The 14,059-nt window shown below is 51.2% G+C and overlaps 1 protein-coding gene across 2 annotated transcripts in view; it reads left to right on the top strand.

Annotated features, from left to right (window-relative positions):
• The window catches only part of TNFAIP3 (TNF alpha induced protein 3), a 23,486-nt gene that overhangs the window by 6,943 nt on the left and 2,484 nt on the right, over positions 1-14,059 (top strand). For both annotated transcript variants that reach the window (XM_085858502.1, XM_085858501.1), the window contains exons 7-9: positions 2,280-2,448; positions 13,026-13,771; positions 13,861-14,051. In XM_085858502.1, coding sequence (XP_085714628.1) covers positions 2,280-2,448; positions 13,026-13,771; positions 13,861-14,051 — 1,106 coding nt within the window. The remainder of the gene's footprint in view (positions 1-2,279; positions 2,449-13,025; positions 13,772-13,860; positions 14,052-14,059) is intronic.

Genomic DNA, 14,059 nt, shown 5'->3' with positions numbered 1-14,059 from the left:
AGAGAACATACCTCCACCAGGCTGAACAGTTGATGTTTTGTATCCCACTGATAGGCCGGATCTGGATCCAAACCTGAACCAAAATCAAATCGGCTTGTTCTCGTCACCTACCCAACTCATCCACCTCGTTTTGTCCGAATCCATCTAACTTTTTGAGATATCATGCTGTATATCATTTTTGTCCCCATCTCTCAATGGTGACGAATCACTTAAAAAAAAAAATTGTTGCATCCGGATCTGGATCTTCACTATAATCGAATCTATTCGTCCTTGTCACACACTCAACTGCTCCACCAAATTTTGTCTGAATCGGTCCGCAAATTTTTGGTGAAAATGTAACCACCGCCCACCTTCAGTGGTGGAGATAACCAGAAACATGGGAAAGAAGTAAAAATATATTCTTTCCGATAAAGGTAACGGGTGTCGAAACGATCATGCATTCCCGGTGTGTGTCATGCGGGTTCGGCAAACGTCGTGGAGAGTGGAACCAATAGCTTATCTATGAGGGTGTAGAATTGTGTGGTGTCTGCTGTCCTTGCATGCAGACATTGTACCCCTTTTTCTTTTTTCTTTTTTGGCTTTCTCATACTTCTGTGAGTAAGAGCAGAAACAGTAGGCTCCGAACACGGCACCCAAATCCCATAATAGGCAATGTACTCGGCAACAAAAGTCCCAAACCGCAAGGGAAACGAGGCAAGTAGGCTTTCAGGAAGTGGTCTCGAGCGCCTGAACCACGAGTGTCTGCGTCCTCCCTCATTCCACCTCTTCTCAGGACTTTTAAAGACCAAATATATATATTTTTTTTTTACACCAAAACCTACAAATTTTTTTCGGTCAGATAATTCCCTGAATAGTTAGTGATTTTTGCCGTTTTCATTTTATTCTGGAATTTTTTTTTTTTTTTTTAGGGCAAGGACTATTTTTAAACTCCGTGCATGCTCTATAGGATCAAAACATGAAGGAGCTCTTGTTGTAAAAGTTTAAATGCAAGTTCACTTCCATACAATCGGATGGAACGGCCAGCTCGATGGTCTTGAGGCACCGATCCCGAGTTGTCGTGCCACAAGGAATGCAGATACGTTATCATGGGAATAGTTTGCTGAAATGGATTGTATTTGAGACTCATCGTTAAATCGTTAAATATACCTTTCCCTTCCCACGACTGCCAATATATTTATTTTTGTTTCTTTGAGAAAAAGAAAATCTCAGGTTCGAAGCATAAATCCATAATTTTTGAGAACGTTTGTTTTTAGACGTCACAAGATTGTGATGAATATTCCTAAAGTTCCATAAATAAATTTACTCTCGATGCAAGTTCTGTAGACTGTCTTGTTGTTTGTCTTTTAAATAAGTCCTTCACTCGGAGTGGAGGCCTAAACTTTTTATACACATTCTGTTTGCTTTTGTAACTCTGCACGATTGGCAATGCTGACCTGGTACCCAAGATGAAACGAAGAAACCAAACGTTCCACGTGTAGAACTCATGAAAAATATCCTTTTTCTTTGTATGCTACAAGTGCTGACCTATGACATTATATATTCTCTCTCTCTCTCTCTCTCTCTCTCTCTCTCTCTCTCTCTCTCTCTCTCTCTCTTTCTCTTTCTCTCTCTCTTTCTCTTTCTCTTTCTCTTTCTCTTTCTCTTTCTCTTTCTCTTTCTCTTTCTCTTTCTCTTTCTCTTTCTCTTTCTCTTTCTCTTTCTCTTTCTCTTTCTCTTTCTCTTTCTCTTTCTCTTTCTCTTTCTCTTTCTCTTTCTCTTTCTCTTTCTCTTTCTCTCTCTCTCTCTCTCTCTCTCTCTCTCTCTCTCTCTCTCTCTTCCTCTCTCTCTCCTCTCTCTCTCTCTCTCCTCTCTCTCTCACTCTCTCTCCCTCTCTCTCCCTCTCTCTCCCTCTCTCTCCCTCTCTCTCTCCTCTCTCTCTCCTCTCTCTTCCTCTCTCTTCCTCTCTCTTACTCTCTCTTACTCTCTCTTACTCTCTCTTACTCTCTCTTACTCTCTCTTACTCTCTCTCACTCTCTCTCACTCTCTCTCACTCTCTCTCACTCTCTCTCACTCTCCCTTCCTATCTTCCTCTCTCTCTTTCCCTCTATCTCTCTTCCTTTCTATCTCTCTTCCTCTTTATCTCTTGCTCTGTCCTCTACTCTAATGCTGTTTCTGAAACACATCAGAATTAGGGCAGCTCAAACTTGAAGAGAATAGACAATCCCATGTCTTTCCAGTCTCCCTCATGTAAAATGAGGAAAACAACCGTGTACTTAACATGTTCCCATTTGTTTGCGTAGAGGAAAGTGGTGTACGTTGGTCTGCACCACTGTCCAACAGCCGTGGAAATCCATTGCCTGTTCGGATGCTCATGGCATCCGAGGAAGGCCAAGCCAGTGAGTTTCTACAACACTATGTCAGCACGGAGAGCACGACCGATTCCAACAGACGCGTCATCACACTCGCCAGGTAAGGAAGATACTCACCTTTTGGTTTCCCATTTCAACCTGACATTACCTTGTCTTCCATGGGCTTGAAAGGTTTGCTTTTTGGTGGAGTGGATGGAGTTGGAGTGTCTGAAGTTCGAGCTAATCCAGATCCTAAAATGTGATTACTCTGTTTCGTTTTCATCATGTCCCCATCTCCTTCCCCTAATTGATGCCGTTTGTCGAACAATAAATCCTCTGTCTGTAATAAATGTTTGTCCGGTGGGTTTTTTAATAGGTTATGTGATTATTATAGATTTTTGAAAACGTTGTGATCCACCATGATCACGAGCTGAGTGTATAAACCTGTGGTCGTCGGCCGCACGACCTCGGGGTATTGCTTCTTCACAGCAATCTGCTCACTCTCTCCACGATTGATAAATAATGATTTGGATCAGATTCTCTTGCAAATAAAACCCCAAAATGATTGCAACTGCTGTTCCAGAATCCCATCGCTTGGTTACAACGGCTTGCTTGGTAAAGGGCCGTGTACTTTATCTCACGTGGCTGCACGACGGTGAGAATTTCCCTGCACCTGGAGAGAAGGTTCCATGGTAATGAGGATGTGGCCCAGTTTTAATTTGGATATGGTTTGTGAAATTTATTCCATTAAAAATGGATATTTCTGAGTCTGGGAGGTCGACAGTTCAAACCCCAGCCAAGTCATTCCAAAGACTTAAAAACGGTGTGCCGCTTCCTTGGTTGAGGCTCAGCATTTAAAGGATGGAGCACAGACAGACAACCATAGGGTAGCATCCATCTAGAGGAGGAAATTCCTCAATTGCCCGGCTAAGTGCGGAGAGAAAAAGCGATGTCACAAAGATGGCGTCACCGGTGTGTGTGTGTGTGTGTGTGTGTGTGTGTTGTGTGTGTGTGTGTGTTGTGTGTTGTGTGTTGTGTGTTGTGTGTTGTGTGTTGTGTGTTGTGTGTTGTGTGTGTGTGTGTGTGTGTGTGTGTGTGTGTGTGTGTGTGTGTGTGTGTGTGTGTGTTGTTTGTGTTTTGTTTGTTTTGTCACCCTCTTCTTTCCTGACCAGCTCTGTGTGATCATCTCATATCCTGCCCCAACCTTGTTGGCTGCTGTCCTTAAGAGCAGTGTGGGATTGATCGTTTCCTACTTTTATACCTCTTTACCTCTTTGGAAAAACCTGCTATTACTTTTCAAGATGGCTCCATCTGTGCTGGAATATCCTTCACACCAATGACAGCCGGACTCTAACCACATCCTTGTCCACTCATCTGGGAGAAAAAACAAACAAGAAAGAAACAGATAATGAACTGGTTAATTACCTGGATGATGTCATTCAATGTGTCTTGGTCAAAGACACTCGGGGTGTTCAGTAAAGACTGCACGACTCACCATCAATTCAATCTACTTCTACAATGAATCTGAAGCAGAAATGCAGTTTTTGGAGCTCATTGGACGAACAATCTGCCATGATCTTTTATGGACCAATCATCCATCTAAATTGGCTTGAAGTGCAGGGTGATGTCTTGGAATACTCTGCGTCACTCATTCTTTTGCCCGCACTCGGTTTGTAAATGTATACAAGGCCTTCATCCGCAGTGCCACATGGCTCTCCTCTGTTCACTGTGTACAAGGCGGTGCCACATGGCTCTCCTCTGTTTGCTGTGTACAAGGCGGTGCCACATGGCTCTCCTCTGTTCACTGTGTACAAGGCGGTGCCACATGGCTCTCCTCTGTTCACTGTGTACAAGGCGGTGCCACATGGCTCTCCTCTGTTCACTGTGTACAAGGCGGTGCCACATGGCTCTCCTCTGTTCACTGTGTACAAGGCGGTGCCACATGGCTCTCCTCTGTTCACTGTGTACAAGGCGGTGCCACATGGCTCTCCTCTGTTCACTGTGTACAAGGCGGTGCCACATGGCTCTCCTCTGTTCACTGTGTACAAGGCGGTGCCACATGGCTCTCCTCTGTTCACTGTGTACAAGGCGGTGCCACATGGCTCTCCTCTGTTCACTGTGTACAAGGCGGTGCCACATGGCTCTCCTCTGTTCACTGTGTACAAGGCGGTGCCACATGGCTCTCCTCTGTTCACTGTGTACAAGGCGGTGCCACATGGCTCTCCTCTGTTCACTGTGTACAAGGCGGTGCCACATGGCTCTCCTCTGTTCACTGTGTACAAGGCGGTGCCACATGGCTCTCCTCTGTTCACTGTGTACAAGGCGGTGCCACATGGCTCTCCTCTGTTCACTGTGTACAAGGCGGTGCCACATGGCTCTCCTCTGTTCACTGTGTACAAGGCGGTGCCACATGGCTCTCCTCTGTTCACTGTGTACAAGGCGGTGCCACATGGCTCTCCTCTGTTCACTGTGTACAAGGCGGTGCCACATGGCTCTCCTCTGTTCACTGTGTACAAGGCGGTGCCACATGGCTCTCCTCTGTTCACTGTGTACAAGGCGGTGCCACATGGCTCTCCTCTGTTCACTGTGTACAAGGCGGTGCCACATGGCTCTCCTCTGTTCGCTGTGTACAAGGCGGTGCCACATGGCTCTCCTCTGTTCACTGTGTACAAGGCGGTGCCACATGGCTCTCCTCTGTTCACTGTGTACAAGGCGGTGCCACATGGCTCTCCTCTGTTCACTGTGTACAAGGCGGTGCCACATGGCTCTCCTCTGTTCACTGTGTACAAGGCGGTGCCACATGGCTCTCCTCTGTTCACTGTGTACAAGGCGGTGCCACATGGCTCTCCTCTGTTCACTGTGTACAAGGCGGTGCCACATGGCTCTCCTCTGTTCACTGTGTACAAGGCGGTGCCACATGGCTCTCCTCTGTTCACTGTGTACAAGGCGGTGCCACATGGCTCTCCTCTGTTCACTGTGTACAAGGCGGTGCCACATGGCTCTCCTCTGTTCACTGTGTACAAGGCGGTGCCACATGGCTCTCCTCTGTTCACTGTGTACAAGGCGGTGCCACATGGCTCTCCTCTGTTCACTGTGTACAAGGCGGTGCCACATGGTTCTCCTCTGTTCACTGTGTACAAGGCGGTGCCACATGGCTCTCCTCTGTTCACTGTGTACAAGGCGGTGCCACATGGCTCTCCTCTGTTCACTGTGTACAAGGCGGTGCCACATGGCTCTCCTCTGTTCACTGTGTACAAGGCGGTGCCACATGGCTCTCCTCTGTTCACTGTGTACAAGGCGGTGCCACATGGCTCTCCTCTGTTCGCTGTGTACAAGGCGGTGCCACATGGCTCTCCTCTGTTCACTGTGTACAAGGCGGTGCCACATGGCTCTCCTCTGTTCACTGTGTACAAGGCGGTGCCACATGGTTCTCCTCTGTTCACTGTGTACAAGGCGGTGCCACATGGTTCTCCTCTGTTCACTGTGTACAAGGCGGTGCCACATGGCTCTCCTCTGTTCACTGTGTACAAGGCGGTGCCACATGGTTCTCCTCTGTTCACTGTGTACAAGGCGGTGCCACATGGTTCTCCTCTGTTCACTGTGTACAAGGCGGTGCCACATGGCTCTCCTCTGTTCACTGTGTACAAGGCGGTGCCACATGGCTCTCCTCTGTTCACTGTGTACAAGGCGGTGCCACATGGCTCTCCTCTGTTCACTGTGTACAAGGCGGTGCCACATGGCTCTCCTCTGTTCACTGTGTACAAGGCGGTGCCACATGGTTCTCCTCTGTTCACTGTGTACAAGGCGGTGCCACATGGCTCTCCTCTGTTTGCTGTATACAAGGCGGTGCCACATGGCTCTCCTCTGTTCACTGTGTACAAGGCGGTGCCACATGGTTCTCCTCTGTTCACTGTGTACAAGGCGGTGCCACATGGCTCTCCTCTGTTCACTGTGTACAAGGCGGTGCCACATGGCTCTCCTCTGTTCACTGTGTACAAGGCGGTGCCACATGGTTCTCCTCTGTTCACTGTGTACAAGGCGGTGCCACATGGCTCTCCTCTGTTCACTGTATACAAGGCGGTGCCACATGGCTCTCCTCTGTTCACTGTGTACAAGGCGGTGCCACATGGCTCTCCTCTGTTCACTGTGTACAAGGCGGTGCCACATGGCTCTCCTCTGTTTGCTGTATACAAGGCGGTGCCACATGGCTCTCCTCTGTTCACTGTGTACAAGGCGGTGCCACATGGCTCTCCTCTGTTTGCTGTATACAAGGCGGTGCCACATGGCTCTCCTCTGTTCACTGTGTACAAGGCGGTGCCACATGGCTCTCCTCTGTTCACTGTGTACAAGGCGGTGCCACATGGCTCTCCTCTGTTCACTGTGTACAAGGCGGTGCCACATGGCTCTCCTCTGTTCGCTGTGTACAAGGCGGTGCCACATGGTTCTCCTCTGTTCACTGTGTACAAGGCGGTGCCACATGGCTCTCCTCTGTTCACTGTGTACAAGGCGGTGCCACATGGTTCTCCTCTGTTCACTGTGTACAAGGCGGTGCCACATGGTTCTCCTCTGTTCACTGTGTACAAGGCGGTGCCACATGGCTCTCCTCTGTTCACTGTGTACAAGGCGGTGCCACATGGCTCTCCTCTGTTCACTGTGTACAAGGCGGTGCCACATGGTTCTCCTCTGTTCACTGTGTACAAGGCGGTGCCACATGGCTCTCCTCTGTTTGCTGTATACAAGGCGGTGCCACATGGCTCTCCTCTGTTCACTGTGTACAAGGCGGTGCCACATGGCTCTCCTCTGTTCACTGTGTACAAGGCGGTACCACATGGCTCTCCTCTGTTCACTGTGTACAAGGCGGTGCCACATGGCTCTCCTCTGTTCACTGTGTACAAGGCGGTGCCACATGGCTCTCCTCTGTTCGCTGTGTACAAGGCGGTGCCACATGGTTCTCCTCTGTTCACTGTGTACAAGGCGGTGCCACATGGTTCTCCTCTGTTCACTGTATACAAGGCGGTGCCACATGGCTCTCCTCTGTTCACTGTGTACAAGGCGGTGCCACATGGCTCTCCTCTGTTCACTGTATACAAGGCGGTGCCACATGGCTCTCCTCTGTTCACTGTGTACAAGGCGGTGCCACATGGCTCTCCTCTGTTCACTGTATACAAGGCGGTGCCACATGGCTCTCCTCTGTTCACTGTGTACAAGGCGGTGCCACATGGCTCTCCTCTGTTCACTGTGTACAAGGCGGTGCCACATGGCTCTCCTCTGTTCACTGTGTACAAGGCGGTGCCACATGGTTCTCCTCTGTTCACTGTGTACAAGGCGGTGCCACATGGTTCTCCTCTGTTCACTGTGTACAAGGCGGTGCCACATGGCTCTCCTCTGTTCACTGTGTACAAGGCGGTGCCACATGGTTCTCCTCTGTTCACTGTGTACAAGGCGGTGCCACATGGTTCTCCTCTGTTCACTGTGTACAAGGCGGTGCCACATGGCTCTCCTCTGTTCACTGTGTACAAGGCGGTGCCACATGGTTCTCCTCTGTTCACTGTGTACAAGGCGGTGCCACATGGTTCTCCTCTGTTCACTGTGTACAAGGCGGTGCCACATGGCTCTCCTCTGTTCACTGTGTACAAGGCGGTGCCACATGGCTCTCCTCTGTTCACTGTGTACAAGGCGGTGCCACATGGTTCTCCTCTGTTCACTGTGTACAAGGCGGTGCCACATGGCTCTCCTCTGTTTGCTGTATACAAGGCGGTGCCACATGGCTCTCCTCTGTTCACTGTGTACAAGGCGGTGCCACATGGCTCTCCTCTGTTCACTGTGTACAAGGCGGTACCACATGGCTCTCCTCTGTTCACTGTGTACAAGGCGGTGCCACATGGCTCTCCTCTGTTCACTGTGTACAAGGCGGTGCCACATGGCTCTCCTCTGTTCGCTGTGTACAAGGCGGTGCCACATGGTTCTCCTCTGTTCACTGTATACAAGGCGGTGCCACATGGCTCTCCTCTGTTCGCTGTGTACAAGGCGGTGCCACATGGTTCTCCTCTGTTCACTGTGTACAAGGCGGTGCCACATGGTTCTCCTCTGTTCACTGTGTACAAGGCGGTGCCACATGGCTCTCCTCTGTTTGCTGTATACAAGGCGGTGCCACATGGCTTTCCTCTGTTCGCTGTGTACAAGGCGGTGCCACATGGTTCTCCTCTGTTCACTGTGTACAAGGCGGTGCCACATGGTTCTCCTCTGTTCACTGTGTACAAGGCGGTGCCACATGGTTCTCCTCTGTTCGCTGTGTACAAGGCGGTGCCACATGGTTCTCCTCTGTTCGCTGTGTACAAGGCGGTGCCACATGGCTCTCCTCTGTTCACTGTGTACAAGGCGGTGCCACATGGTTCTCCTCTGTTCGCTGTGTACAAGGCGGTGCCACATGGTTCTCCTCTGTTCACTGTGTACAAGGCGGTGCCACATGGCTCTCCTCTGTTCGCTGTGTACAAGGCGGTGCCACATGGTTCTCCTCTGTTCACTGTGTACAAGGCGGTGCCACATGGCTCTCCTCTGTTCACTGTGTACAAGGCGGTGCCACATGGCTCTCCTCTGTTCACTGTGTACAAGGCGGTGCCACATGGCTCTCCTCTGTTCGCTGTGTACAAGGCGGTGCCACATGGTTCTCCTCTGTTCACTGTGTACAAGGCGGTGCCACATGGCTCTCCTCTGTTCGCTGTGTACAAGGCGGTGCCACATGGTTCTCCTCTGTTCACTGTGTACAAGGCGGTGCCACATGGCTCTCCTCTGTTTGCTGTGTACAAGGCGGTGCCACATGGCTCTCCTCTGTTCGCTGTGTACAAGGCGGTGCCACATGGCTCTCCTCTGTTCGCTGTGTACAAGGCGGTGCCACATGGCTCTCCTTTGTTTGCTGTGTACAAGGCGGTGCCACATGGCTCTCCTCTGTTCACTGTGTACAAGGCGGTGCCACATGGTTCTCCTCTGTTCACTGTGTACAAGGCGGTGCCACATGGTTCTCCTCTGTTCACTGTGTACAAGGCGGTGCCACATGGCTCTCCTCTGTTCACTGTGTACAAGGCGGTGCCACATGGTTCTCCTCTGTTCACTGTGTACAAGGCGGTGCCACATGGTTCTCCTCTGTTCACTGTGTACAAGGCGGTGCCACATGGCTCTCCTCTGTTCACTGTGTACAAGGCGGTGCCACATGGCTCTCCTCTGTTCACTGTGTACAAGGCGGTGCCACATGGTTCTCCTCTGTTCACTGTGTACAAGGCGGTGCCACATGGCTCTCCTCTGTTTGCTGTATACAAGGCGGTGCCACATGGCTCTCCTCTGTTCACTGTGTACAAGGCGGTGCCACATGGCTCTCCTCTGTTCACTGTGTACAAGGCGGTACCACATGGCTCTCCTCTGTTCACTGTGTACAAGGCGGTGCCACATGGCTCTCCTCTGTTCACTGTGTACAAGGCGGTGCCACATGGCTCTCCTCTGTTCGCTGTGTACAAGGCGGTGCCACATGGTTCTCCTCTGTTCACTGTATACAAGGCGGTGCCACATGGCTCTCCTCTGTTCGCTGTGTACAAGGCGGTGCCACATGGTTCTCCTCTGTTCACTGTGTACAAGGCGGTGCCACATGGTTCTCCTCTGTTCACTGTGTACAAGGCGGTGCCACATGGCTCTCCTCTGTTTGCTGTATACAAGGCGGTGCCACATGGCTTTCCTCTGTTCGCTGTGTACAAGGCGGTGCCACATGGTTCTCCTCTGTTCACTGTGTACAAGGCGGTGCCACATGGTTCTCCTCTGTTCACTGTGTACAAGGCGGTGCCACATGGTTCTCCTCTGTTCGCTGTGTACAAGGCGGTGCCACATGGTTCTCCTCTGTTCGCTGTGTACAAGGCGGTGCCACATGGCTCTCCTCTGTTCACTGTGTACAAGGCGGTGCCACATGGTTCTCCTCTGTTCGCTGTGTACAAGGCGGTGCCACATGGTTCTCCTCTGTTCACTGTGTACAAGGCGGTGCCACATGGTTCTCCTCTGTTCACTGTGTACAAGGCGGTGCCACATGGCTCTCCTCTGTTCGCTGTGTACAAGGCGGTGCCACATGGTTCTCCTCTGTTCACTGTGTACAAGGCGGTGCCACATGGCTCTCCTCTGTTCACTGTGTACAAGGCGGTGCCACATGGCTCTCCTCTGTTCACTGTGTACAAGGCGGTGCCACATGGCTCTCCTCTGTTCACTGTGTACAAGGCGGTGCCACATGGTTCTCCTCTGTTCACTGTGTACAAGGCGGTGCCACATGGCTCTCCTCTGTTCGCTGTGTACAAGGCGGTGCCACATGGTTCTCCTCTGTTCACTGTGTACAAGGCGGTGCCACATGGCTCTCCTCTGTTTGCTGTGTACAAGGCGGTGCCACATGGCTCTCCTCTGTTCGCTGTGTACAAGGCGGTGCCACATGGCTCTCCTTTGTTTGCTGTGTACAAGGCGGTGCCACATGGCTCTCCTCTGTTCGCTGTGTACAAGGCGGTGCCACATGGCTTTCCTCTGTTCGCTGTGTACAAGGCGGTGCCACATGGTTCTCCTCTGTTCACTGTGTACAAGGCGGTGCCACATGGCTCTCCTCTGTTCACTGTGTACAAGGCGGTGCCACATGGCTCTCCTCTGTTCACTGTGTACAAGGCGGTGCCACATGGTTCTCCTCTGTTCACTGTGTACAAGGCGGTGCCACATGGTTCTCCTCTGTTCACTGTGTACAAGGCGGTGCCACATGGCTCTCCTCTGTTTGCTGTGTACAAGGCGGTGCCACATGGCTCTCCTCTGTTCGCTGTGTACAAGGCGGTGCCACATGGCTCTCCTTTGTTTGCTGTGTACAAGGCGGTGCCACATGGCTCTCCTCTGTTTGCTGTGTACAAGGCGGTGCCACATGGCTCTCCTCTGTTCGCTGTGTACAAGGCGGTGCCACATGGCTCTCCTTTGTTTGCTGTGTACAAGGCGGTGCCACATGGTTCTCCTCTGTTCACTGTGTACAAGGCGGTGCCACATGGCTCTCCTCTGTTCGCTGTGTACAAGGCGGTGCCACATGGCTCTCCTCTGTTCACTGTGTACAAGGCGGTGCCACATGGCTCTCCTCTGTTCGCTGTGTACAAGGCGGTGCCACATGGTTCTCCTCTGTTCACTGTGTACAAGGCGGTGCCACATGGCTCTCCTCTGTTCGCTGTGTACAAGGCGGTGCCACATGGTTCTCCTCTGTTCACTGTGTACAAGGCGGTGCCACATGGCTCTCCTCTGTTTGCTGTGTACAAGGCGGTGCCACATGGCTCTCCTCTGTTCGCTGTGTACAAGGCGGTGCCACATGGCTCTCCTTTGTTTGCTGTGTACAAGGCGGTGCCACATGGCTCTCCTCTGTTCGCTGTGTACAAGGCGGTGCCACATGGCTCTCCTTTGTTTGCTGTGTACAAGGCGGTGCCACATGGCTCTCCTCTGTTCGCTGTGTACAAGGCGGTGCCACATGGCTCTCCTCTGTTCGCTGTGTACAAGGCGGTGCCACATGGTTCTCCTCTGTTCACTGTGTACAAGGCGGTGCCACATGGCTCTCCTCTGTTCGCTGTGTACAAGGCGGTGCCACATGGTTCTCCTCTGTTCACTGTGTACAAGGCGGTGCCACATGGCTCTCCTCTGTTTGCTGTGTACAAGGCGGTGCCACATGGCTCTCCTCTGTTCGCTGTGTACAAGGCGGTGCCACATGGCTCTCCTTTGTTTGCTGTGTACAAGGCGGTGCCACATGGCTCTCCTCTGTTCGCTGTGTACAAGGCGGTGCCACATGGCTTTCCTCTGTTCGCTGTGTACAAGGCAGTGCCACATGGCTCTCCTCTGTTCGCTGTATACAAGGCGGTGCCACATGGCTCTCCTTTGTTCGCTGTGTACAAGGCGGTGCCACATGGCTCTCCTCTGTTCGCTGTATACAAGGCGGTGCCACATGGCTCTCCTCTGTTTGCTGTTGCCATCGGATCTCACATTGTGCATCTGAAAGAGATGGAATCCAAGGGTAATTAGAGTCACTTGGCAGGGATCTGCTCCTCTCCCACTGCAGATACACTGGTTGCCTTCCTGTTTTCTATGACGTCACTTCTGTCAGATACTCATCCCTCTTGAGCCTCACCAAGTTGTGGTCGCTCAGCCATCAATCTTTCCTTCATTGCCCTTCCCAGATATTGATCAACCTCTCACCTTCACTGTTTTCTCCTCATCTTCTTCTGATTGTGGAATCACCTCTGAACCTGTCGAGTTATGTTCTTTCTTCAACTCCTTCGACATTGAACTTTCGCCATCTCGTGATGTTCCCTATTCCTGTTCCTGATGTTTTCTATTCTAACTAAGTTTCCTCTTCCATCCACCGACATGTTTTTCACATTTACCCTTTTTATCACCTTTTCCTTTCCGTGCATGTCTTTTCTTTACTTATTCCCTCTGTCGTGTTTGTCCCTGCCATTGTTGCCAGTTTCTTTGTTCTTCACCCAAATTTCCCATCTCCTGGCTGCCATCTCTCCTCTCGACTATTGATGTCACCTTCTCACCTCCTCCGTTGCCCTCTCTTGAATGAAGCTTGATCTCTGTAAAGTAAAATATTTCACAAGTGTAATAACAATAAAAGGTTTACCTCACTGTCCAATTGACCTCTGTAGCTGTCTCTCTGTCTAGGTTGGGACAACCCTCACAGCCAGAAGGTCTTGACCTTGCCCGAGACTTCTACGAGTTGGTTAAGCATGCCATTCGCCGACGTCCACCCACTACAGCCAATGGACTGGTCGCTGGTCGTACCCCTTCACCAACTATAGAAAATAACTTGCGGGCAAACCCTCGCTCCTCTCAAGAAACTGTGATCCCTTTCATGTCAGCACTTGTTGAACTTTGCCTGACACCGGGCTGCCAGTACAACCGCTCGATAAGAACCGGCTCTTATTGCCACGAATGCTTTGAGCGGCAACACTCGAAGGGTGAGCCTTTGGCTCTCCCGCCATCACCGTCCCGTGAGGAAAGTTCCCTTGCTCTCAAATGTCGAACACCTTCATGCCCATTCACGGCAGAAACTGATGGCTTCTGCACATCGTGCATGCAACGGAAAGCTTCCGCAAAACCCCGTCTCTCATCGCAACGCAATTTCATCATTGCTGCATCACAACAGCCGGCATCTCCAACTGCTTCCGTTCCTCCGCGGCCTCGAGTTTGCATTGTGCCGGAGTGTAAGGCCATTGGTGAGGTCTCCTTGAGAGGGTTATGCCACAATTGCTTCCAGATCCAAAATTTTGACACATCCAAGAAACCTCATGACGTCGCTTCCACCGAACTGCTGCGATGCTGTCGTCAGGATGGCTGTCCATACTTTGGCACAGAGGACAAGGAGGGCTACTGCACCCTTTGCTTTATGAACTTCCTGGTTAATATTGGTAAGTTTAGCTTGCGAGATTAGTTGCACTATCTTGTTTGCTTTGTTAGTAGTCACTGTAATTCTTCCACTTTGTAATTTTGCCTTCAGCTGACCAATCACTTCAATCGAGGGGTAGTTCCGACCAGCGAGCCTCGTCCCAGATGCACATTGTGCCGCGTACGGTCGCACCTGCCGCCTGCTTGGAGTCGGGAAGGAGCTGCCAGAATACGTATTGTGGGCGAGAAGGACTCGCTCACCTGCGTGGTTTCTGTGCTGAATGTGGATCGACACGAGTGAATGTGAGTAG

Source organism: Eptatretus burgeri, chromosome 15 (assembly GCF_056783735.1).
Source record: "Eptatretus burgeri isolate ZD-2024b chromosome 15, Ebu_testis_v1, whole genome shotgun sequence".
In the NCBI taxonomy this organism is placed as follows: Eukaryota; Metazoa; Chordata; class Myxini; order Myxiniformes; family Myxinidae; genus Eptatretus; species Eptatretus burgeri.
This window is presented reverse-complemented; position numbering and strand designations above follow the sequence as displayed.